General features: G+C 36.7%; 1 protein-coding gene across 1 annotated transcript in view; it reads left to right on the top strand.

Moving 5' to 3' along the window:
- Positions 1 to 5793: 5793 nt before the first annotated feature.
- Positions 5794 to 24074, top strand: part of LOC129037144 (THAP domain-containing protein 3-like) — a 58081-nt gene continuing 39800 nt past the window's right edge. The window contains 3 exon segments of the mRNA XM_063669534.1: positions 5794 to 5863; positions 5866 to 6688; positions 23846 to 24021. Coding sequence (XP_063525604.1) covers positions 5794 to 5863; positions 5866 to 6455 — 660 coding nt within the window. The 3' untranslated portion in view covers positions 6456 to 6688; positions 23846 to 24021.

Raw genomic sequence — 24074 nt, 5'->3', positions numbered from 1 at the left:
TCCTAGGTATTTAATTTTATTTCTGGCTATTGTAAATGGGATCACTTTGATTTCTTTTTTCAGACTGTTCACTGTCAGCATGTGAAAATGCTACTGATTTTTGTGTGTTGATTTTGTATCCTGCAACTTAACTGAATTTGTTTGTCAGTTCTAATTATTTTATTTGTAGTGTCTTTAGATTTTTTCAAATATAAGGTTATATAATCTGAAAACAATGATCATTTTCTGCCTTTAGTTGGATGGCCTTTATTTCTCTTGCCTGATTGCTCTAGCTAGGACTTCCAGAACCATGTTGAATAACAGTGTGAAAGTGGGCATTTTTGTCATATTCCAGACTTAATCGGAAAGGCTTTCAGGTTTTCCCCATTTAGTGTAATAGCTGTGGCTCTGTCCTATATGGGTTCTATTATGTTAAGGTATGTTTCTTCTATACTCAGTTTTCTGAGGGTTTTTATCATGAAAATAATGTCAAATTTTATCAAATCATTTTTCAGCATCAGTTGAAATAATCATATGGTTTTTGTCCTTCATTCTGTTGATATGATGTATTACATTGATTGATTTGCATATGTTGAGCCATTCTTGCATCCTGAGATAAATCCTGCTTGGTCATGATGAATGATCTTTTTAATGCACTGTTGAACTTGGTTTGCTAGTATTTTATTGAGGATATTTGCATCAATATTGATCAGAGATAATTGGCCTGTAGTTTCCTTATTTTGATGTTTCTTTGTATGATTTTAATATCAGGGTAATACTGGCCTCATAGAATGAATTTGGAAGGATTCCTTTCTCTTCTATTTTGGGCTTCTTTTTTTTTAACTGGGAGACATCATTATGGCTTCGATCTTGTTACTTATTATTGATCTGTACAGGTTTTGGATTTCTTCCTAGTTCTGTTTTGGTAGGTTGTATGTGTCTTGGAATTTGTCCATTTCTTCTAGATTTTCCAATTTATTGGTTCATAGTACCCACTAATGATCCTTTGAATGTCTGCAGTATCCATTGTAGTGTCTCTTTTTTATCTCTGATATCATTTATTTGAGTCTTGCCCAAGACCCTTCCCTTTAGGGTGGCAAGTTCTCCCAGGCCCTGAACATGTTCAGAGATGCTGTCTGGGAGCCAGGGATTAGAGTTAGCAGTTTACCTAATGTTCTATCTTAGCAGTTTACCTAATGCTTTATTCTACTGTGGCTAAGCTGGCACTCACACCTTAATACAAAGTCCTTCCTGCTCTTCCCCTGACTCTTCCAACAGCAGTAGAGCCTCTCCCTGTGGCTACCACCACCATCAGAACACAGAGATTCTACCAAGGCCCCAACAATGCTTACTTAAAGCCCAAGCATTCCTCAGTCAAATTGTGGTGAATACTGCCAGGCCTGAGACTCACCCTGTAGGACAGTGGGCTTCTTCTGTCCCAGAGCAAGTTCAAAGTGCTTTCCAAGAGTGCAGGCCTGGACTCAAGAACCCAAAGAGCTTCCTGGTTGCTCTAATCTTCTGTGGCCAAGTTGGTACCTGAGGTACAAGAAAAAGCTGCTTTGCTTTTCCCTGTGTTTTGCTCAAACAGAAGGAGTCTTTCACCATAGCCACCACAGCTTGTAACGTGCTGTATCTCCCCTATAGATGGAAAGTCTCAGGACCCAATGTCCATGGCATACTACCTGAGTATTGCTGCTGGTTATTCAGAGCCCAAGAGTTCTTTGGTCAGCAGGTGATGAATCCTGCCACAATTGGGTTCTTCCCTTCAAGGCGGAGGGTTCTATTTGGCCTAGAGTGTGTCTAGAAATGTCACAGAAGAGGTAGGGCCTGGAATGGGGGCCTCAAAACTTTGCCCAATGTGCTATCTTATTGTGGGTGAGCTGGTATCCACAATGCAAGACAAAGTCCCCTTACTCTCCACTCTCCTCTCCTGAAGCAGAAGGAGTTACTTTTGTTGCTGCCAGTTTCATTACCTGGGATTGGGGAAGGGATGGTACAAACACTCCCTTAGCTAGACTACCTGGTGTCTCCCTAGGTAACATGTCACCATAGTCCACTGACTCTAAGCCCAGCCTAGCACTAAAAGTTGCCTAGGATTACATACCATGTTTCCAAGACTGTCTTTCAAGTTTACCTAGGACCCCAGAACCCTTCAGCCTGCAGTGGTGAGGCTTGTCAAAAACTCAAGTTCCAAATGTTGGGATGGTTGATTTTCTTCTGGTTAGGGCTGGACCCAATGCTCCCTCCATGAGTGGGCACTGGCTATTCCCAGTATGGCTTCATTCTCCAATATGGCAGGGCAGTAATGAGTTCAATATAAAGTCCCCCAGTCACTGCACTCTCTCTTCCCAAAGTGCACAGATTCTATCTCCTTTCCGTGCTGCATGGTCACTGATGGGGGATGGGGTGAGGGATAGCATCTGCAATTCAGGACTCTCTCTTCTGTCCTCCTTGATGCCTCTTTCAGCAACATGCAGTTAAAACCAAGTACTATCATTGCTCAGCTGTTTTTTCTGTTGTTGTTTGTTTCTTGTGATGGTTTTTTTTTTTTCTGTGTTTAGATAGTTATTAAAATTTGGTGTTCCAGATGGGGCAGGTAGTAGGTGGGAGTAGAAGATGGGGACAAATGGTGCAGGCTTCTATTCTTCTTGCTCTGTCCCTCACATTGGTATTATTTATTTCTTTAATATTTAGGAATATTTTTCATCTGCAGTTTAATCCGTGGATTCAACCTGTAGGTGGAACCTGTAGATATGGAGGGTTGAGTGTATTAACACAGTATAATTTTAAAGTCTCCAAATACTTTTTCCTTGCTAAGATATTTGGCATTTGAGTAAAATTTTTTGAACCCTCCATATAAGCCGAGCCATAAGGTGAAAATAATAAATGACTTTAGTAAGTCAATGGCATGTTGAGTAGAAAAATTGCCCAACCAATTTCTGACTCATAAAATAATGAAACATAATGAAATCAGTGTTTTAAGCCATTCACACAATCTCCTGTGTTTGCTGAAGCTGCTAGAACTGTCATCCAGAAAATACAATTGTATTCTTAGACTAAATCCCAGGTTCAACCATGATTTTCAAGGTGTTTCAGCACAGGAGAAATTTTAGAAAGCATCCACTCCAGCTCCTGCTCATGTCAAGGGATTTTTATGGAAATTTTGGAAAGAAGATACTGGAAGGTCAAAGTATACATGCAGTTTCAGAAGTCTGGGGATGAGAGAATAAAGACAGAGACAAGAACAGTATGTAATCTTGGGCTAATGATCAATTAGGCCTGAGTCGTAGTAAGTAGAAAGTCACTGGGATTGAGAAATTTTCCAGGAGCCTCGACATTTCCACTGGACACCTGCAAAACTCCTACTCATGTTTCAGTTGCTGAGCCTAAATGCTCTGGAAAGGAGGGGAAAAGTATGTGAATTTCAGCAGAGGCTTAGATGCAGAGGAAAACTGGTCTATCTGAAGAGTCTCAGTGAGCAAGTCACACATGTGAAGACTTCACCAAGAAAGAAAGATACTAGATATGGGTGTCTCAGCAGACTCTAAAGAGTTAGATGCTGACACTTTGGAAGCAGTAAAAATGGTATATATTTAAAAGATAATGATGGTGATGATTAAGGACTATAAGCCCCACTGTCACTACTACCATCACCGGCATGGCTCCATGGAGGTTATTTAACCCTTCAAATCTTAGATAAAACACCAAAACTCAATGAAGAAAACAAAAACAAACTCTGACTACAACTAAAAAAAAAAATTAGATTGGTTGACTTTCCCCTAACATGAATTATGCTACATTTCAATCTCCAGTTTAAATAAGGACTACAGATAGAATTTAAGTTTAATTATTTTTAAAAAATGAAGCACATAAATTTTTAGAGGTTTCCTTTATTATTGGAATTTTAGTAACTTTATCACTATTAGTAGGTTTTAACACAAGATTTAATAAACATGTTCTTTTTAAAGCTTTATTTGACCATAGTTCATATGTTAACTATTTCAGAGTCAAATATAAAAGGCCTATTTTAGAATTAGCCATCTCCCTAAGGATACAGTTGAATTTCATAATTTTAAATGTTATAATAAAATATATTTGTCATCTGTTTCTTGAGATATGAATATAAACTATTCATTTACATTTGCTTATCTTCATGCATAAAGGCTCTTAATCATCTTTCCCCAAGTCCTGCTGTCACAGAGATGGAAAATGACATAAAACATTTTTAGTCTCCACAGGTCACTTAAAATTATCAAATGACCTAGAGGTAAATCAGTGTTGTGTCATTAAACCCAAGGAGTCACTAACTTTTGTTTTAGCATAATGAAATAATATAATTTACTTTCCTTGCTTAGAGTACAATAAAATTCACTTATCTGACATATTGGGAAATGTCTCATTTATATTTTCTTTGTTTTATGAGCACACAGTTGAGTTCCAGAAGACAATAAATGGCCGAAAATAATTGTTTTCAAACTATTCATAATGATCCTTTAAGAAGAAGTCAGAATAATGTACAAGACAAAGATTAACCCCAGACTGCACAATGCAGCAGGCCACTGTCTTTCTGTTTGCCTTTACCTTCTATGTATTTCCTCTCCCATCCTTGTCTACCAGTTTTATAATTTTTTTATTTTTATATTTATTTATTTATTTTTTGAGATGGAGTTTTGCTCTGTTGCCCAGGCTGGAGTGCAATGGTGCAATCTCAGCTCACTGCAACCTCCATCTCCCAGGTTCAAGTGATTCTTCTGCCTCAGCCTCCAGAGTAGTTGGAATTACAGGTGCCCACCACAATACCCAGCCGATTTTTGTATTTTTTAGTAAGGATGGGGTTTCACCATGTTGGTCAGGCTGGTCTCGAACTCCTGACCTCAGGTGATCCACCCGCTTTGGCCTCCCAAAGTGTTAGGATTACAGGTGTGAGCAACTGTGCCCCGCCCCAGTTTTCTGGATTTTAAAAGTACTTCCAGACTTTCCACTATAGCAGATCCTGAGAAATATGCCAAGGTTTTGATCTTCTCCTTTCTCAATTTATATAACTTAGTATGTCTTCAGGATCTGCTCAGAAACAGATCGCTTTTCCTAAGATCCCAATGGGTAAGAAAATGCTGTCTTTCTTTGCTGAGATAATGTTTGCAATTCAAGTGTTACCTCAAATGAATGAATTTTACAGGGACCTGTGGCAAAATACTGTAGGGCAAACTTTATAATACAGACCTTCTTTTTCATTTTGTTTCCATTTTCAATTAAAGGATCAAAAAGTATTATGTGGAATACCAGCAAATAATACTAAGAGAATATATAGCTTGTACTTTTACCATGACATTATTTATTGCAGACTGTGAATTTATATACCAAATATCCTCAAACTTAGATTTATTGCTTCTTTAAACATTTAGAGAACAACTTTGAATCCTTATGTCAAACTATATACTTTTACAAAACGATCCCACAAGTTGTACATATATTATGAATTCGACTAAGTAAAATGTCACAAGATTGAAAAGTTCTATTTTAAATATAAGTGTTAGTGTCTTAAAATAGTATTTGTTAGTATTTACTAGTTGTTTGAGAAAGGCAGGCCTTCATAAATTAATTTACTCATGTCTTACTTTTTTCACAGGCTTTATTTTTTAGCTACCTAGCCTTAGAAAGATAATGCTGTATTTAAAGAAAAAAAAACACTATCTGTGATAAACCTGTATATTTATATCAAAAAACTCTATTTTCTATGGCTTAGAAGATAACAAAATAAATACAGCCGACTCCGCCGCCGCCATCTTTGTTACGGGCAGCCGGGCCTGGCTTGAGATGCCGAAGTCGTGCGCGGCCTGGCAGTGCTGCAATCGCTACAGCAGCCACAGGAAGCAGCTCACCTTCCACCGCAGGTGAGGGAGAACACAGCCCCTGCCAGTGAGAGAGGAAATGCCAGCTCTTCTCAGAAAGAAAAGGTCCTCCCTGAGGCGGGGGCCGGAGAGGACAGCCCTGGGAGAAACAGGGACACTGCGCTTGAAGAGCTTCAGTTGCCGCCAAATGCCAAAGGCCCAATAAAACAGATCTCGCTTTGGAGGCCGCAAGCGGCAGAGGCTGTTGGCCGGCTAGCCGGCCCTGCAGGCTTGAGAAGTCCCCTCGACAAGCAGCCATCTGATCACAGCTATGCCCTGTTGGACTTAGGTTCCCTGAAGGAAAAAACTCTTCCTCACTGTGAAGGAAAACTAAAAGCTCCAGAAGCGCTTGCAGGCCCAGAGGCTGGTGAAGCGAAGGATGTCCAGCTGCCTCCGTGCCTGCAAAGGGCACTGGGGACTCCAGGTCAGACTTGGGCCAGAGCAGCAGAGCTGAGCCCCACAGGCTCCGGACGCAGAGGCGGTAGTGACACCAGGGCCGGCAGGGCTTTGGAGTTCTGGCTGTGGACGTTTTTGTCTGCTGTGGTCACTGAGAAAGTTGGCCGTGAGGACTGCCGGGCGGGGGATTGAGACAGTAACCAAGCTCCCTGGCGAGAGCCCCGACGCCGTCTGGGGGACGTTTAGAGGCATGGCACTAGGAGTGAGCATGACAAGCTTATCCTGCCATGGTAACAGAAGTCCAGGCTGAGGCTGATTCTGGACGCTGTCCTTTCAGCACGCGCAGAGTGAAGGTCGTTGGAAGCCCCATTATGGGAGATGCTCCTCAGGGAGGAAGTCATGTGAGGGGGCCGGCTCTGTGGCAGGTGAGTGGGTCCCCTTCTCCATCAGCCTGGACAGCCGCCGCTCGGGATTCTAAGGAGTGACTCCTGTCCTGGCCTGGTGTGAGTGGGCAGTGTAATGAAGTGTCTTTCTATTAAAAAAAAAAAAAAAAAAAAACATTTGGGGATATATAGAAATGCGGATACAACACTCGCCTATCAAAAGTGAAAAACAAATTTTAAAAACCCACAAAAATCTACATTAAGCTCAGTAACTAAAGCATACCAGAAAAGCAGAAAAAAAATATTAACTCTTTAGATAAAATGTTACTAGTTTTAACATTTAAACTTTATCTCAAACTCAACATGTCTAAAAAGAAATTTTATTTACCTCTTGCAAACCCACCCACATCTGTTCCTTCTTGCCTTGCCCATCTTGGAAAATGACGTTAGGTTTTCCATTGTTATTTAAACTTAAATCCTATAAACCATTTTTGAAAATGTTCGGTTATACTGTGTATTCAATTTCTCAGCAAGTCGTTTGTTTCTTATTCAAAATATTTCCTGAAACTGTGTTTTCTCATTACCACCATTGATTCTGCCCTTTTCCAAATGACCGTCATCTTTCCTAAACTAGGCAATGTCTTCTTAATGACAGTTTCAACTCCTTTTCACCTACTGACACTTTTCCACTCAGCAGCCGGACTGATCATTCATAATTGTACATCAGATTACACCACTCCTCCACTCAGATCTCCTGAGCCTTCTTATCTACTCACAGCAAAAGGCAAATTTTACCACACCAAGGAAGCTCTGCGTGACCCAACACATGCCTGCCCTTCCAACCTTGTCTCCCATATGGTTCTAGGTTATTCACTTCATTTGCCACACCTATTTCTGACTTAACTTTTGATAAGCTAAGATGGTTCTGATTTCAGATTTTGCACTTTATTTCTTCTTTGCCAGGAATGTTCATTCCCCATAAAGCTCATTTTCTTACTGTATTCAGAGTTCTATTCAAGTATCCTCTGTGGATCATCCCATGAAAAATTCTCTAGCCTTTGCTCTGCTTTGTTTTCTATAAACAATTTATTGTCCTATTATCATATTTTTCTATATTTGTTTAGTTGCTTATTATTTGCTCCTTTGGCAAGGACATAAACTGTTTGAGAGATTTGGCTAGTGGGTCTTTCTTTGTTTCCTCAGAAACAAGGAATTACACATAGTAGGTGCTCATTAAACATTTGTTAAATAAGTACACTAACAAACAATTGCAGTAGACATTCCCTGTGTAATGCATCAGAAAGTTTCCAGGCCTACAGACTTTAATTTCAGTGCTTCATAGAAAAGTTAATTTGGATGAGAGTAAATATTTTATTATATTTTAATCTGCATGTTTTATCTTTAATTTCAGGTGTAGAGAAAACATATTAGTATTTATTTCAAAAAATGTATTTTGTATCATCACTTCAATACAAATAATGGTCAGTAAGAGTGATTCATTTTGTTAGAGGAGAGGATAGATAACATGACTCTAGAGATGACAATGCTGGGTATAATATTTATAAATTAGGTTCATTATCTGATAAATATAAAATCTTAGGATATAAATTTGAAAAATTCTGCAGTATATGGAGGAACTTTAGTATCAGCAGGCAAAGAAAAGTCAACTTCTTGTTAGTATTTGGGGGAGATACATGTCAGTATGTCAGTGTTCCTTAATAACCAAAGTATGAGATTTAACTCCAAATGATGTAAAGTTTAAAAACACAACCAACACCACAGATCGATTTTCTCAGCAGGAGATCATTTTGCCCACCAGGGAGTCTTCAACAGTGTCTGGAGACATTTTAGGTTGTTGCAGCTTGGAGAAGCGTGCCACTTGGCATTTAAAGGGGAGAGGCCAGGGGTATTAGTCCATTTTCACACTCCCATAAAGAAATACCCAAGACTGAGTAATTTATAAAGGAAAGAGGTTTAATTGACTCACAGTTTTGCATGGATAGGGAGGCCTCAGGAAACTTACAATCATGGTGGAAGGCGAAGGAGAAGCAAATGCATCCTTCTTCATAAAGCACCAGGAAAGACTGGACAGCAGGGAAAACCACAACTTATAAAATCATCAGATCTTGTGAGAACTTCCTCAGGATCACAAGAACAGGATGGAGGAAACCATCCCCATGATCCAAACACTTTCCACCAGGTCCCTCCGTCAATATGTGGGAATTACAGTTCAAGATGAGACTTGGGTGGGGATGCAGAGCCAAACCATATCATTCTACCTCTGGCCTCTCCCAAATTTCATGCCATTTTCACATTTCAAAACCAAGCATGCCTTCCCAACAGTCCACCAAAGTCTTAACTCATTCCAGCCTTAACCCAAAAGTCCAAGTCCAAAGTCTCATCTGAGACAAGGCAGGTCCCTTCCGCCTATGGGCCTGTAAAATCAAAAACAAGTTATTTACTTCCAAGAATCAATGGGGGTACAGGCATTGAGTAAATGTTCTCATTCCAAATGGGGTAAATTGGCCCAAACAAAGGGACTTTGCTCAGGGATAAGTTATAGTACTCTTGGCCATGAGTTCAATGTTAATGAATCAACAATATATATTAAATAATGTTTCATTAAACAGAAATACACATAAACCAAGTTTATTGATCATTTGATGAAAATTTTACAAACGAGTCTTGAAGAAACCTAACCATGTATTTTCCCTAGGGCTAATGATTCAGCATTTTCTACTTCAGTGCTCATGGGGACATTATAGTAGACCGTAACTTGACTAACGTAGTGACTTGGTAGACCATAATTACCAAGCATAACAAGAATCAACTGTATATGCTTTATTTGTATTATTTTCCATGTAATACACTTTTAAACATTATTTTGTCTTGCTTTAATGTTCAAATCAGATTGTAATAGCATAAAATATGTAATAAAAAAAGGCTGGGCACGTTGGCTCAGTCCTGTGATCCCAGCACTTTGGGAGGCCAAGGAGGGCAGATTACAAGGTTAAGAGATCAAGACCATCCTGGCCAACATGGTGAAACTCCATCTCTACTAAAAATACAAAAATTAGCTGGGTGTGGTGGCATGTGCCTGTAGTCCCAGGTACTCAGGATGCTGAGGCAGGAGAGGATTACTTAAGCCCGGGGGGTGGAGGTTACAGTGAATCAAGATTGCATCACTTCAGCCTGGCAACAGAGCAAGACTCTATCTCAAAAACAAACAACCAAAGGAAAAAAAAAAAAAAAAAATATATATATATATATATATATATATACACACATACACACACACACACACACATGGCCATTTGTTTTCTTTACTCAGTCTTTTATAAAAATTATGATAAGTAGGATTAACCATATGTATTAATCAAGACTTTTCTGTGAAACCTCGTCTCTATTAAAAATACAAAAAAATCAGCTGGGCGTGGCAGCGGACCCCTGTAATCCCACCTACTTGGGAGGCTGAGGTGGGAGAATGGCGTGAACCCGGGAGGCGGAGCTTGCAGTGAGCCAAGATCACACCACTGCACTCCAGCCTGAGCAACAGAGCAAGACTCTGTCTCAAAAAAAAAAAAAAATCAATTATATATATATATATAAAGAGTTCCATTGTCCAAGGGCTGGAGAAGATCGATGACTTAGCACAAGAAAGAAGATGAAACTCATGCTTTCTCTTCTTTGTTCTTCTGTCAAGGCCCCCAGTGGGCTGGATGATGCTTGCTCATATTTGTAAGTGTGAATCTTCTTTATTCAGTCTATGATTTAAAAGATCATCTCTTCCAGAAACAGTCTCCTGGAAACACCCAGAAATAACATGTTACAAGGTATCTGAGTGTCCCTTAACCTAGTCAAGTTGACACATAAAATTAGCTATTACGGCCAGGCGTGATGGCTCATGCCTGTAATCCCAGCATTTTGCGAGGCCAAGGCAGGCGGATCACGAGGTCAGCAGATGGAGACCATCCTGGCCAACGCTGTGAAATCTTGTCTCTACTAAAAATACAAAAATTAGCTGGGCGTGGTGGCACGTGCCTGTAATCCCAGCTACTCAGGAGGCTGAAGCAGGAGAACAGCTTGAACCACTGAGTCGGAGGTTGCAGTGAGCTGAGATCACACCACTGCACTCCAGCCTGGTGACACAGTGAGATTCTGTCTCAAAAAAAAAAAAAATTAACTATTAAACCATATATAATATTACTTACAGGCAGTCATCTAGAAGACGTAAAACGGAGAATGCTTAAAATTATATTGTCTTAAATTAGTTGATTAAAGGAACATTTCCCCCCATAAATGGTATTTATATCATCATGTGATATTTTGTAATCATTTTAAGTAATGTACAATTCATAGACTATCAAAATGGAACATATCTGTTATAGAATTTTAAAAGAATTTTCTAAAAGTTCTAGTCTAATTTTTACTTTGACAACAAATAACAAGTTTTAAACTAATTTACATTTTTGCTTGTTAAATGTGCTTTTAGCTTCTGAGCTGTGTCATTAATAAAATAGAAAACATAAATATGTATATAATGTAAAATTTATATGTAAATAAGTACATGTATAAATTAAAGATTCAAGAGAGAGGTTTAAAAACATAAAAAATAAAATTTGAAATATGTTGCATTTGCCATATGGGTCACTCTATTTTATTTAGGCTTAAATAACCTGAGTTCTAAACTACCAAAATTATTGATATTATTTTGATAACTGAGTATATTACTGAAGTTTCTAAATAAATGAAAATGTTCAGGCCTTTGTTTGATAAATTTCAAACAAAATTGATTTCTGAATTAATATTAAGCAAGTAAGGCTGATCGATGATACTTGATAAATACAATGTTTTACTTGCTCCTATTTGTCATGAGCCATATGTTGCCATCAGGTAAAAATGCAAAAAATAAAAATAGTAATAAAAGGTAGGCTCTTTATCACGGAGAAAAGAGATTTTAGAATATTAGCTCCCTATCACAGTGAGTTGCACAAAATAGGCACTCAATAAATATATGCTGGATGAATTGATGCATGCATGAATAAATGAATGTTCTTGAAATATAAATTATTTTGACCATAATTTACACCACTTTGATATAATGATAAAGGATGAGCATCTTAAGATAATCTGGCAATTTTAAGAAATTTCAAATTTGTAAATGTGGTGTGGATATCTACTATTTGTATGTTTATCTATTTTCTTACAGCTATGTCAATAAATGTGTATTCCAACTCTTCTATTTCTAAAATTTCTTTCCATGTCTTTTAAAGAACCCTACCAAAACGAACAAATGAAATCTATACAATTATTTCTCATATTGACTTGTTTCTCAGCTCACCCTTCTTCACCTGTTTCACACACAAAAGCAATATTTGCCTATGAATCTTTGGATGGTTTGGTTATTTCTAAGCCCGTTAAGTTCTCACAGTTAAAAACATTATATAATATATTTCTCTCCGAAATTTGGATTGGATCCAGCTCAGACCTTGGAATATGGAATTACAACAAAACAAATCTCACCATCTGGAGGTTTTCTAGTCATAATTTCTTTACCTTTATTGTCACTGCTGTCTTTACAAATTCATAAGTACATGAGGATAAACAAACACTATTCTCAAATGAATTTGTCTGTATAATAGACATTTATGGCAAGTAAATTGCCAAGAAAACATTTACAATGAACATTACAATGAACATGAGTTTGATGATAAGTTGTACCTTTAAAATAGAAATCAAAAATGCATCTAATTTTTATACTACAGACTTGCGAAGAGACATTTCTCATTTGAATAATTGTGTTGTCAATTGCAGAGCAACTAAAAACTTACCAGTTACAATTGACAACACTGTTGGAAAGATCAACCCTAGAGAAAGTCTTGCTTTTTTTCCTTAGTTGCTAAAAAGCTTCTCTAGTAGCTAAAAACTGACTTACTCTACAAATAATACCTCATAAAGACAAATCTATACAAAAGCTTTGTATGATCATGTTCAGATACTGCAAACTTTCAGGCTAATGAAAAAGTCAAATGCAAGCTTTGTGAAGCTCAAAATCAGTGACATTTTGAAACACAAATGTTGACAATTATTCAAGGATTTGTAAATATGAGACAAAACTTTACATTTGGAATTTTCTAATTGAATCAACATTATTTTCCTAATAATTGTTTTGGTTAAAAACTGAGGAAGGATAGAGTTGACAGGCAAATCTACTTCAAGAAGAATCATCATTCTGAGGTTTAACTAGGGGCTTACTGAAACTGTTTAAATTATGTAGAAGACGGTATATTTCTCATTCCCTCTGTTTCTCTCAGTATTAATCAGGAGTCATGGTGATTTTTCAGTTGTTCTGTACTTGTGTTTTGTTAAAACAAGCAATCTGCGAAGATGCTAAAGGAAATTTAGGACTTTTCAAACTGAGATAGCAAAAAAAGAAGGCATAATATGGCACTTATGTCCTCCCATAGGATTGATACTTTGCCTTTTAAGCAGTGGGAAACATGTTAGATTCTCCTCTGTCAATTTCTGACAAAGCCTACTTGTACATTCATCATTTAAAAATAATTGTGGGTCACTAATAAGTTCTTGGCACTGTGCAAGATGCTGATAAAACAGAAAATAAGAAGAAAGGATCCACATTTTCATAGGGATCATAATCTCATATAGATTCCAAGTTAGTAAATCATATTTGCATGATGATGTGATAGATACAGTAATAAATATAATGCAAGTAGAATAAACACAATGAAGAAAATCTGATCATTCCCACTTGAGAATGAGTTGTTAGGAACACCGAAAGTTTCACAAAAAAAAAAGGTGACATTTGAGCTGAATTTTGAAGAACCAAAAAGATTTTGCAAGATGTAATAGAAAGAGACAGGAATTTTAGAATGAAGAAATGCAAGCAGTACCAATTATAAGCAGGGGCTTATAATTGAATTGAATATATTGAGGACACAGAGTAAAATACAGTAAAAGCTTATTGGTGGTAGGGGAAGGAAATGACTGATAAGTGGAACCCACTATAATAAAAATGTAAGTTAAAAAAAGCTAAGGTTTCCTTTGAATGTAATGTTTCTATAGGGGTCAATAATATGAAGCCTAATTTGAAATACATTATCCCCTAATTTTAGGTGTGAAGACTGTAGAAGCATTTTCACCACCTTTACCAGGAGCCTATTAAATATTAAACAGACTAAAATATAATCACGTAACATACAACACTTTACTGCTGATTTCTGTGTGACTTCTTAGTAAAGAATTTTCTTTATGCACTGGTGTTAATAGTCTGATCACATATTTTAAGAACAGGGAATTGCATTTCTAATATGTCATTGAAAGCAATTGTGAGGTAGTTTCAGACTGTTATCTTCTGAAATATTATACGATTTCTTTGCATTAACCTGTGCACAATTGAGCTAATACATTTTGTTACCTAGAATTTCACAGATCAAATGCACACAGTATTTTATCTCTCAGATTTACTAATATAATAAATGACTAGTTTGTCTTCAATCATAACACATATATATAACAAATTTTGTGGGTACACAATGTACTGTCTCCAAGTATAATACTGAGGTCAACTTCCAGGTTTAACAGGTTAGTTTGTGCTCTTTCTCCAACCTCTAAACTCTTCTCTGTATGTCCAAGTTTTGGGTTTGTGGGGATGGGTGCCAGTCTTAAAGGTACAATGATAATGGTAAATTAAAAAAGTAGGTGTTTTAACCCTCATAGCAGGTTGTTTGTTGCTATTGCATGCAAAAGATGGAGATCTAAGATCACTATTGAAATATAATTGTCTAAAGAGCGCCTCCATTTTGTTGTTTACCTTAAACTATGAATGTCCTGCTCTTGTTTTTCTAAAAATATGAATGGAAATTTGCATTTATGAATGAAGGATTGTTAATGCTGATAATCTAGCAGATGATCCTTTGCTATTTTGTTGTTTTATTATTTCTTCGGAAGGCCTACTCACGTATAAAAGAATGAGGACTCTTCACGTGTCTGCAGAGCACAGCACAGGGAGGGTTTCATCTTAGGCTGAGAGCAGAACTGCTGACCTTAGCCATGACTCAGACAGACCAATAAGGAAAGTTTTGAGGGTTGTCAACATTCATACTTGAAGCAGCAGATTTTTCCCAGGAAGATATTTTAATTTATTAAATGTAACCGATAGAAGATAATCCATTGCACTATAGGAGCTTATCATTCAGTTGAAAGCATTGAAGGACACAGTGAAATGTAGTAAAAACATATCATGGGAGGGGAAAGGAATAGCTGGCAAGTGGAACACAGTAAGTAGCAAGTAGGCAAGATAATCTATACATGGACTTTACGTTTTTGAAGCACTGCTTTAAATGCTGTCTCAGAAATACGGCATAATGGGTGCTGTCTGTGGGCTCCCAAACTCCCTTCCAGAGGGTCAGTGCACCTTTCCCTGGCTGTTGGCTCATAATCCCCCCTCTGCCAGAGCATTACCCTCACCTGAAATGAAACTGTCTCTTTGAGGAGTTTGTATAGTAACCACAGCCCAGTAACAGACTGACTCGGGGATGTACACAGCCTGTTCCCCACTCCTCTTGCCTCAAGGTGGAAACCTAACTCATTCTGAGAGCACTTCTTCAATATATCACTTTTAAAACAATGATCATCTATGGCTCTGCTTTGGGATCCTGACTTGAGATGGTGCCAAAAGTGATCCTCAGAAGCAGATTTTCAAGATGAGGTTCTAAAAGTAGATCACTTGCTCTCAGGATGACAATAAAGACCTTAATGAAATAGATGAAATATCAATAGCACCTGGAATGCTATAGCAGTGTGATTAACTAGAACAGGCTGCTTATGGAAGGGGATTCTCTAGGTCAGGCAATGTCTCTAAAGTTTCAGAGGTGTGATATAAATAATAATTATAAGGACTGTGGAATTAGATGTTTGTTGCTAAGTGCCGTTGATGTATTGAAGAGAATAAATTGGAGACACATCTATGATCATCCTTGTGGGAGGGGCAGAAAGCCTCCTTAGAGTTTCTGTAAGAGATTCCTGTTGCCCATAGCCAGAGGACAAACAGTGCTGAAGACTAAAGACAATACCTAATTGTAAGAATGGAAGATCTGTAAAGAAGGTTGAATTTTAAGGTAGGCAAGCATCTGATGCCAAAAACAGAGCCTTAATAAGGAAGGGGAGGGATCCTGAGACTTCAGATTGACAAAACTAGGTAGAAGTATTTAAAAACCTGGAATTATCGGATCTAATTCTTAGCCTTAATATGCAGCCTATGCTACCTCCCTGATATAAAGAGGCCTCATAGGAAGCAGGTACCTCACAAAACAATGCTTACCCTCCTTGGGATCTGCCCTGCACCCAACATAATCATTCATAGAGAAATAATGTTTAAATTTTTCAAGCAAATTTTGTTTCTAAATTAGATTTTGGGGCAAAAATTATTTGAGTAAACAGAATTAATGTTTAAAATGCAAGAATCACTATGGGAAAGCTGATCTTTGTTTATTATACTTAGCATGAACCATGTTAAGCACGGCAGTATTAAGGAAAACCTTACTGTGAAAGTGCTTGGACTTCTGAGAGAGGAGATGGATTATATGCTAGAGGAACTGTAAGACCTGGCTAATATGTATCAGTAGGTAAAAGGAAAATATGACCAGGAGTATATTCTGAGAGTGCTGGATCAAAGGAGACAGACCATCAGCTGAAAAAAATGGGTTTTCTGTTATGGAAGCATCCTCTCATGACAGGATTTAATACCCTGGCAAGGAGCTTGGAAAGAAGTGCTAATATACCATTTGTCTGGCTCTTTTAATCTTGGAAAACCAAATAGCCCATACCAACTAAAGTAGAAATGCCAGAAATCTTTGACAGATTGGCGTAAAGAATAAAAAAACTCCAAGAATTGGGTATACTATACTATATTATACTGTACTATACTATACTGTACTGTACTGTACTATACTATACTACACTACACTATACTATACTGGGTCCACCATGAAAAAAAACCCTGGAAACCCACAGATGACTATTTCTCAAGATGAAAAGAAATATGTTTGTAAGGAGGGCACCAGAATCACTGAGATGAACACTGGTTGTCCTCTCTAAGACAGGGCCGATTGGAGGAGATGTCATGACATGCCCATGAACCCATGTATTAATAGAATGTTAGCATCCAGTAATAGCAAATGGTGACAAGGTCAGAATGGTAGTCAAGACAACCTGGCTCACTGTGATCTGTGGAGATGCTAATAGAATATGATAGTTCCAGTTCAAGATAGATAGGCAGCCAACAAAACTATACATACACACACAGTGAATAAGCAGAATGCCGAAATCAGGGAAGAGTCAACATCCTACTTTCTTGACCTGAACTAATGCTCAGAAATAGAACTTACTGACTGAAAGAGACATGGGACCTCCAAGGGGAAAGACCTTGCAACAGAGAGTAGATGACAGTTTATGCTGTTGGTGCCCTTTCCAGATCGCCTTCATTGGGCCTTTCCCCAGGTGTTGGGAGTGATGATTGCTAAGGGTACACTGCTGTCCCTTGTACAGAGCACTGGCTTTGGAAGAAAGAGAGCTGCGTTGCTCAGGAGATTATGAACCCCTGATCCTGGGGCTGTCAGGGTTACTGACTGCCTGATTTAGGGTACAAAGGCCTGGCCCTCTTGCGCCAAGGTGGAGCCAACCTTGTGATGCAAATGATGCTCCAGAATTGAGCTAGTCTCCAGCTGAGTCCACAGCCTTGCTTAGCTTTCTTTCCTTCCCCTATCCTGTTTTTCTCTTCCCCTTCTCCCAGAAGTTTACTGTCTCCGAATTACTTTCACAAGTTATTTCACAAAACTCACTATTTCAACTTCTGCTTCTAGAGGACTCACTTTGAACCATGTTCAAAGCGAAAACCCTATATGCATCTAGGAGGCAGGAGAGGACTGATGGGAGATTTTTGCATCCTAAGTCCTCCTCTCAGTGCTTGGCATAAAGTTGAGGAAGAGTAAAAACCATCCCGGATCTTCGAGTTGCTAGAGTGACCAGAAATTAGAGCTTCTTTGCTCCATTGTTTGTAAAACTGAGATCATATTATGGGGTGTATGACATAGTACATCCATGTATTATTAAAGTATTCATTATAGGGCCTGGCTCAGAATAAGTATTTAACACATGGAAGCTATTTTTACTGTTTATTTTTAATAGCTGTTAGTTACTTTCTCTTCATGAGACACATAAGATTTAATCTTACTGAATTATTAGTTTAGTAATTATTATTGCTAACATTAAATGAATGCATATCTATATAATAGGTACTGTCTTAAAGCATTTTTTGTACATCCCTGTGATCTTTTTAGTTATTCTATGAGATTAGTATTATTCATATTTGTATTTTGCACATGAGGAAACTGAGGAATGAATGGATACATGGCTTGCCCAATTTCTCAGAACTGGTAAAGAGTGGAGATGGAAAGATAATCCCAAATTCTGATTCCAGAATTCACACTCAGTGACCACACTATGCTGCCTCATTGCCATTAATCCTAAAAATGACACAAACAACATTTAATAAGTAACTAATTTGAATACTTGCTATAACAGCATTTCAAGAGAAAATATAAAGATTTTGTCTGCCTTAATACCATCATTTTTCTTTCAACACTTTTTTTGCGAGTATTTAATCATTCGGATAGACTATATTTGGAAAAAAGCTCCCAGTAGACACCTTTCATTTTTACTCTTTGGTTCCTATTGTAATGCAAAAGTGGTTTGCATAGAAAATGTGTGACTGTTCTGTTTTATCAGAGGTAATTTGAAAACAGCTTGGTGCAAAATCTGCTTATAAAATAAGTCATATACTTTTTTCTCTATAGAATTTGAACCTTTACACACTGATTCTTATTGTGAAGATTAGCTTTTAAGAATTATTGTGTTGATTTGTAGGGAATTCTTTAAATAATACAGAAAAGAAATGCCTTCTTTGAGTTGTGTCTTTTTAAAAATTCGTTTTGATTTTAGAAGCCTCAAAGCCTATAGTTTAAATGATATAATTCAAAATACATTTGTGGTCAATTTCATATAATCAACATATTTTCCTAGTTCTAAGTAAAGTATATTATTGGAGGCATAATTGTAATAATAGCTTACTATATGTAACTTCCATTATGCTAGGAAGCTAACCTCCACAGCAATGCTGGGAGGAATTACTATGACCCCTCGCTCTACAAATAATGAAGCCAGGAGCCCGAAGGTGCGAAACCAGCCGCATTCACACAGCTGCTAAGGGGCAGAACTGAAACTGGAACACAGGAACTGTAGCTATCAAAGCCCATTTTTATTTTAATCAATATGTTATACCATTTCCCTGGAAAAGCAAGTCAGAATCACTTGATTTTTGGAAAATGCAAGACATGCAGTAGACATATGGAGAAGTAGTGAGTAGGAGAAAAAATAAATCTGTTCTCTGATAATTATGCTGATTGACAGGACTAAAAGTTCAAATAAATGCTTGTGATGATTGGGCAAGCTTCTTTCCCTTGATTTGTTTTAGAATATAACTTTGAATGTCCAAGCATCCAGTCAGTTCAATTAATAAAAATCAGCCAAATTGTTTTCATTATTATTATATAGTTTTTAAAGAAGGGACAAGGGCAGTATGAAAAGAATATTGTGTGGGAGTCAGACAGACATAGATTTGAATTACAGCTTTGTACCTTAGGATAATTCTTAATCTACTGCCTTGTTTTCCTTTCCTATAAAATGAGGATAGTATTGCCTACGATCTATGGTTGTGGAGGAGATGAAAGACTGTGCACCTGACATATGATAACCATTGTTAACATCATTATTAGCCATATTTTTATATAGTCTTTATGAAACAAAATTACAGGGGTTCAGTGTTTTTTTTCTTATGCTAATAACATTATGCCATATAGCAATCAATCTTTATGATCTTAAAGGTAAGTTGATTAAAGGATCTAATTAAAATAGTCTTCATGTTACTTTAGTACCTGGAAGGGTATACTTAGTATCATAGGGCTGTTGTACAAAGGACCACAACCTAGGCAACCTAAAACAACAGAAATTTATTCTCTCACAGTTCCGAAGGATGGAAGACTGAGATTAAGGTGTTGGCAGGACCATGCTACCTCTAAGCCTCTATCGGAGGCTCCTTTCTTGGCTTTCCTACTTTCTGAGAGTTCCAGGCATTCTTTGGCATGTAAATGCATCATTTTAATTGCTGTCTCCAATGGTCATGTGGCTGTCTTCCCTGTGCTATGTCTAAATTTCCCTCTTATAAGGACACCAGTCATACTGGATTAGAGTCCTACCTTACTCCAGTATGGCCTCATCTTAACTGATCACATCTGCACCTACCTTATTTCTAAATGAGATCACATTCACAGATAATAGGGTCGTGGGGTGTCTTCAACATATCTTTTTGAGGAACACAATTTGGTATTATAAAAGTACTTAAGTAAGTCATTTTTAAAAATTCTTGTCAAAATAATGATTCTGTTTCAATGAATCTGGCATTTTTCCTAGTAACAGCAGTCTTGGAATCAAACCAACATGGAATCAATCCCTCCATTTTCATTTCTGCCTCATCCCCAGACTCCTCCTGGTGTTATTGTGGCTGCTGCAGGCTTCCCCCAGACCATACAGTCTTCTGATTACTACCTTGCATTACACCTTCCATGGACAATTCCTTCATTTGGCATGGACAAGAATATTTTTGCCCAAATTATTCACTTGTTTCTGAGAATTAGAAACAGTTGTGATATTGTGACATATTCCAGTGTCTAGAAAAAGATGATGTATGGAGAGATATTTATTCATCTTCAAAATAATAATTTATAGATGCTCAAATGATCCAAAAATTGACCAGTTTTCTGAAGCATACAAAATGCTCCAACATACTGATATTTATTAGGTTTGGAATATATTATGCATCTGCATGCATACTGTAGGGTATAATATTGTTAAATATAGAGCTCAGTAATTTTGTTACGAAGCAGTGTCTGTGTCCATAAAGTTTCCTCCTATCCTTGTTTGATATCATTTTCTTATTTACTGTTTTTACGTGGTGTGACGTAGCTGCATATCTATTTATAGCTCCTATAAATTTGCCATATTGTTGTAACTTTAGTACAGACTACTAAGCAGTGGCTCAGATAATTTTTATACTAAAAATAATTTCAAAACTAATTCTGGAATAACTGAAGATTATTTCTTATGAAAATAAACCAGAGAAAACTTTTTTTTTGGCTTATGTTCAAATTATATTTTTGTCCCGTCAAGCATTTTTAGTGCTAAAGTGCCAAGTGGACCATTTTTTTTTTTAAATAAACTCATCCAACAGATATTTAGTGGCACCATGGCAAGCATTTTGGAGTTAAATAGATGCATACATGGGGGTCCTGGCCTCAGGGGATAAGATTCTAGGAGAGGGAGAATGTGATGAGCCAAACTACAAACACCTATCCACCACAAGACAGGGTGAAACCAATGTTATATAGAGATACAATGTGCTAGAAAAGATTGTCTGACTTTGCCGATGAATGAAATTTCTAGAGAGGTGAGCACTAGGAGGCGGCAACAGCTTGGACCCAAGTATTCATTGAATTCATCAAATAGCTATGAAATGGATTTTATGGGCAATCATCTTTGCTTAGTGCTGAGGTAAACACAGAGATGAATTGGAAGAACTTACTCTTAATAAGTGTACAGTTTATACAAATATGAAATTCAGCTGAAATAATTATAATTGAAGAAAGAATCTTTTGGAGACTAGATTCATATTTAGTTTGGCCAAAAAGATTTAATTCACCAAATGGTAAGTGCAATTTCCCATTTCATTTGCCTATTGTATTGTAGCCTAGATTTGATAACGTATAATTAAAGTTAGATGGTTTCAGTTTATCATACAACTCTAGAATAATATGTATTACCCAAAAATAGACTGTTTGCTTTATCTCTATTTATAGTTCAATTTGTCTTCTTAAATGTAGTTCACTGTGGCAGATTTCCTTGATTTCTATGTTCTTTATTTTTCTCTCATTTTCCAATAATATCTAAGCCATCATACTCCGATACCACTGTACAGAGTTAATTTATTTCTGTAAAAACTTTGCTGACAAATCTGTATTATTTGGCATTTCTCACTATAATTATGTATTTATGGTGATTCCTTGTGGGATATATATTTAGTCTCATATGCTAAAATATTTTCCAAAATGTAAAAGTATGATTCACAAATAATAAAATAAACATGTATTGAATATTTTTATTTAACTCATCAATTAATGAGAGGCCAGTAAATATTAACAGTAGTTCAAAGGAGACTCCAAAGAACAGACATAATATAGGTCATAGAAATACAAAAATGAATTTGCTAATAGGTGCAAAACTAGTCAATATCCACAAAGTGGAAATTGATTTTAATCTCAATGGGTGAAATATTTTCTCTATGGACAAGAATTATTTGTTTTACCATTAGTTTTTTATAGCTTACAAAATTTTAAGACTGCATCCAAGAGAAAACTCAGACCTTTATAGAATTAGATGTCCTTACAAGGATCTGCTAGAAAATTCTTGCATTTCCATTGACATTAATCTTTTTGACAAGTTCAAATGTTTTAGAGGTTTTCACAGGGACCCATTTGTCTTTAATACCTTTTGTGTTAGCCAATTAAAAACTCCATTTATCCCCTTTCCTAATCATGTAATTAGGATTCTACCTAAAGTAGGTGTAGTATAGCAAAAAAGAGCCTTTGAGGGGGAACAAAAATTTGGGTTGGAGTCCCAGCTCTGTCGTTAAATGGTTATGTAAAATTGGGCAAGTCTTACTTTCTTTGAGCTGTATTCTTTTTTGGCTGTAAAGTCAGGATGACAATATGTACTTTAAGAATGCAAGATTAAAAATGGAAAATGGTTTTTAAATTACAAAGTGCTATCTAAAAGTGAATTGCTGTTTTTATGATATTTACTGCCAGGTTTTCTCCACAGATGTACATTGCCTCAATTTGTTTTGTCCACTACTCTACCATTAACTAGATTGCTGTGAGAATGATACCTTTCTGGAAAGAAATAAAAATAACAAATATGTCTGCATTTAACCTTATTTTTAAAACCATAATAATCAGAGGATAACTATTTGCTGTCTTGGAAGTTTATCCAACCTAAACACCTGCATTAAATCTTTGGATATTTCTTCTTTTTGTAGAAGAGTTCATGCAATAAGCTATATTTTTAAAGAAGTCTAGTTCTCTAGCTGAATGTGTGCACTAAATAAGGAGCACTGGCATAAGATTTTCATTCTGATCTTCTACTTTTGAAAATATTTCAGTGACGAGAATAGTTTTTATATTATTTTTCTTTCTGTCAAGTTTAATAAAGATCTGCACAGCCCTACTTTATTTAAAGAAGGAAATAGATTTATAATTTATTGTATATCTGCTAATTTCTATAAAATGCACTGTTTTAGTACTGTATGTTTTTTATTTTTTGGACAGGTACTAATGTGAGAGGTGTAGAATTGATAATATTTTACAATTTTTAATTAAAAATGTAAAGGCTCCTGGAGCAGAAGACCCGTGTTATATCTAGATGAAATAGTTTTGCAGGCTTTCACCTACATTAATCTTTTCAGTATAGTGATGAGTTGGAAAAGAATATTTGATGTGAGAATCATTCAAAAGCAAATAAAATAGGAAAAAGCTGATGAATAGCAAACAGTAAGTCACTGTTTGATTAGTTTGAAAGCTTCCTTTTTGTCATAATATTTTAATGTTATGAATTGCAGTATATTCTTTTATTATTCTCCTTTCTCCCCTGCATACCTCATCTATGCTATGTTTTTCATTATTGACAAAAAAAGGGTAAGAAAGACCCAGGAAGTGGAAATTTTTTAATTTGACTGATGAGGGAAAGGCATCTTAAATATTATTCGGTGAAATAGTAACAGAGAAGTGGTAAGAAAGAAGTTAGTGAGAAACTAAGTCAATCACTGCTATTTCTTCAGTGGATCCTAAGTGCTTGTACTACAGAAATAAGGCCCATATTTACCCCACATTAGCTTAGCTCTCCTGGACAACTGCCTCAACTGTGTTATATTAATAAAGTGGAGGAGGGCAAAAAAAAAAAAAAAAAAAAAAAGATTGTGATAGCATGTAACACACATTTTCACGTTCTCCTCAGATTTTTAGCAGATGCTTCAAAAGCCAATTTAGTAATTGCAAAACAACCTTATATACTTCAGTGAAATGCCAGATGACCTATGGATGATATTCAAATACATTTTGAAGCCAGTTTTACAAGCTGAGACTCATCACTCACCACCTGCAATAAAGATGATGGCATGGAATATATTGGAGGTTTGATAAGGCTGTTGAGAATCTGTTTAGAAAGAATAGTCAGTGTGCAGTGT

The sequence above is a fragment of the Pongo pygmaeus genome, chromosome 1 (assembly GCF_028885625.2).
Source record: "Pongo pygmaeus isolate AG05252 chromosome 1, NHGRI_mPonPyg2-v2.0_pri, whole genome shotgun sequence".
In the NCBI taxonomy this organism is placed as follows: Eukaryota; Metazoa; Chordata; class Mammalia; order Primates; family Hominidae; genus Pongo; species Pongo pygmaeus.
This window is presented reverse-complemented; position numbering and strand designations above follow the sequence as displayed.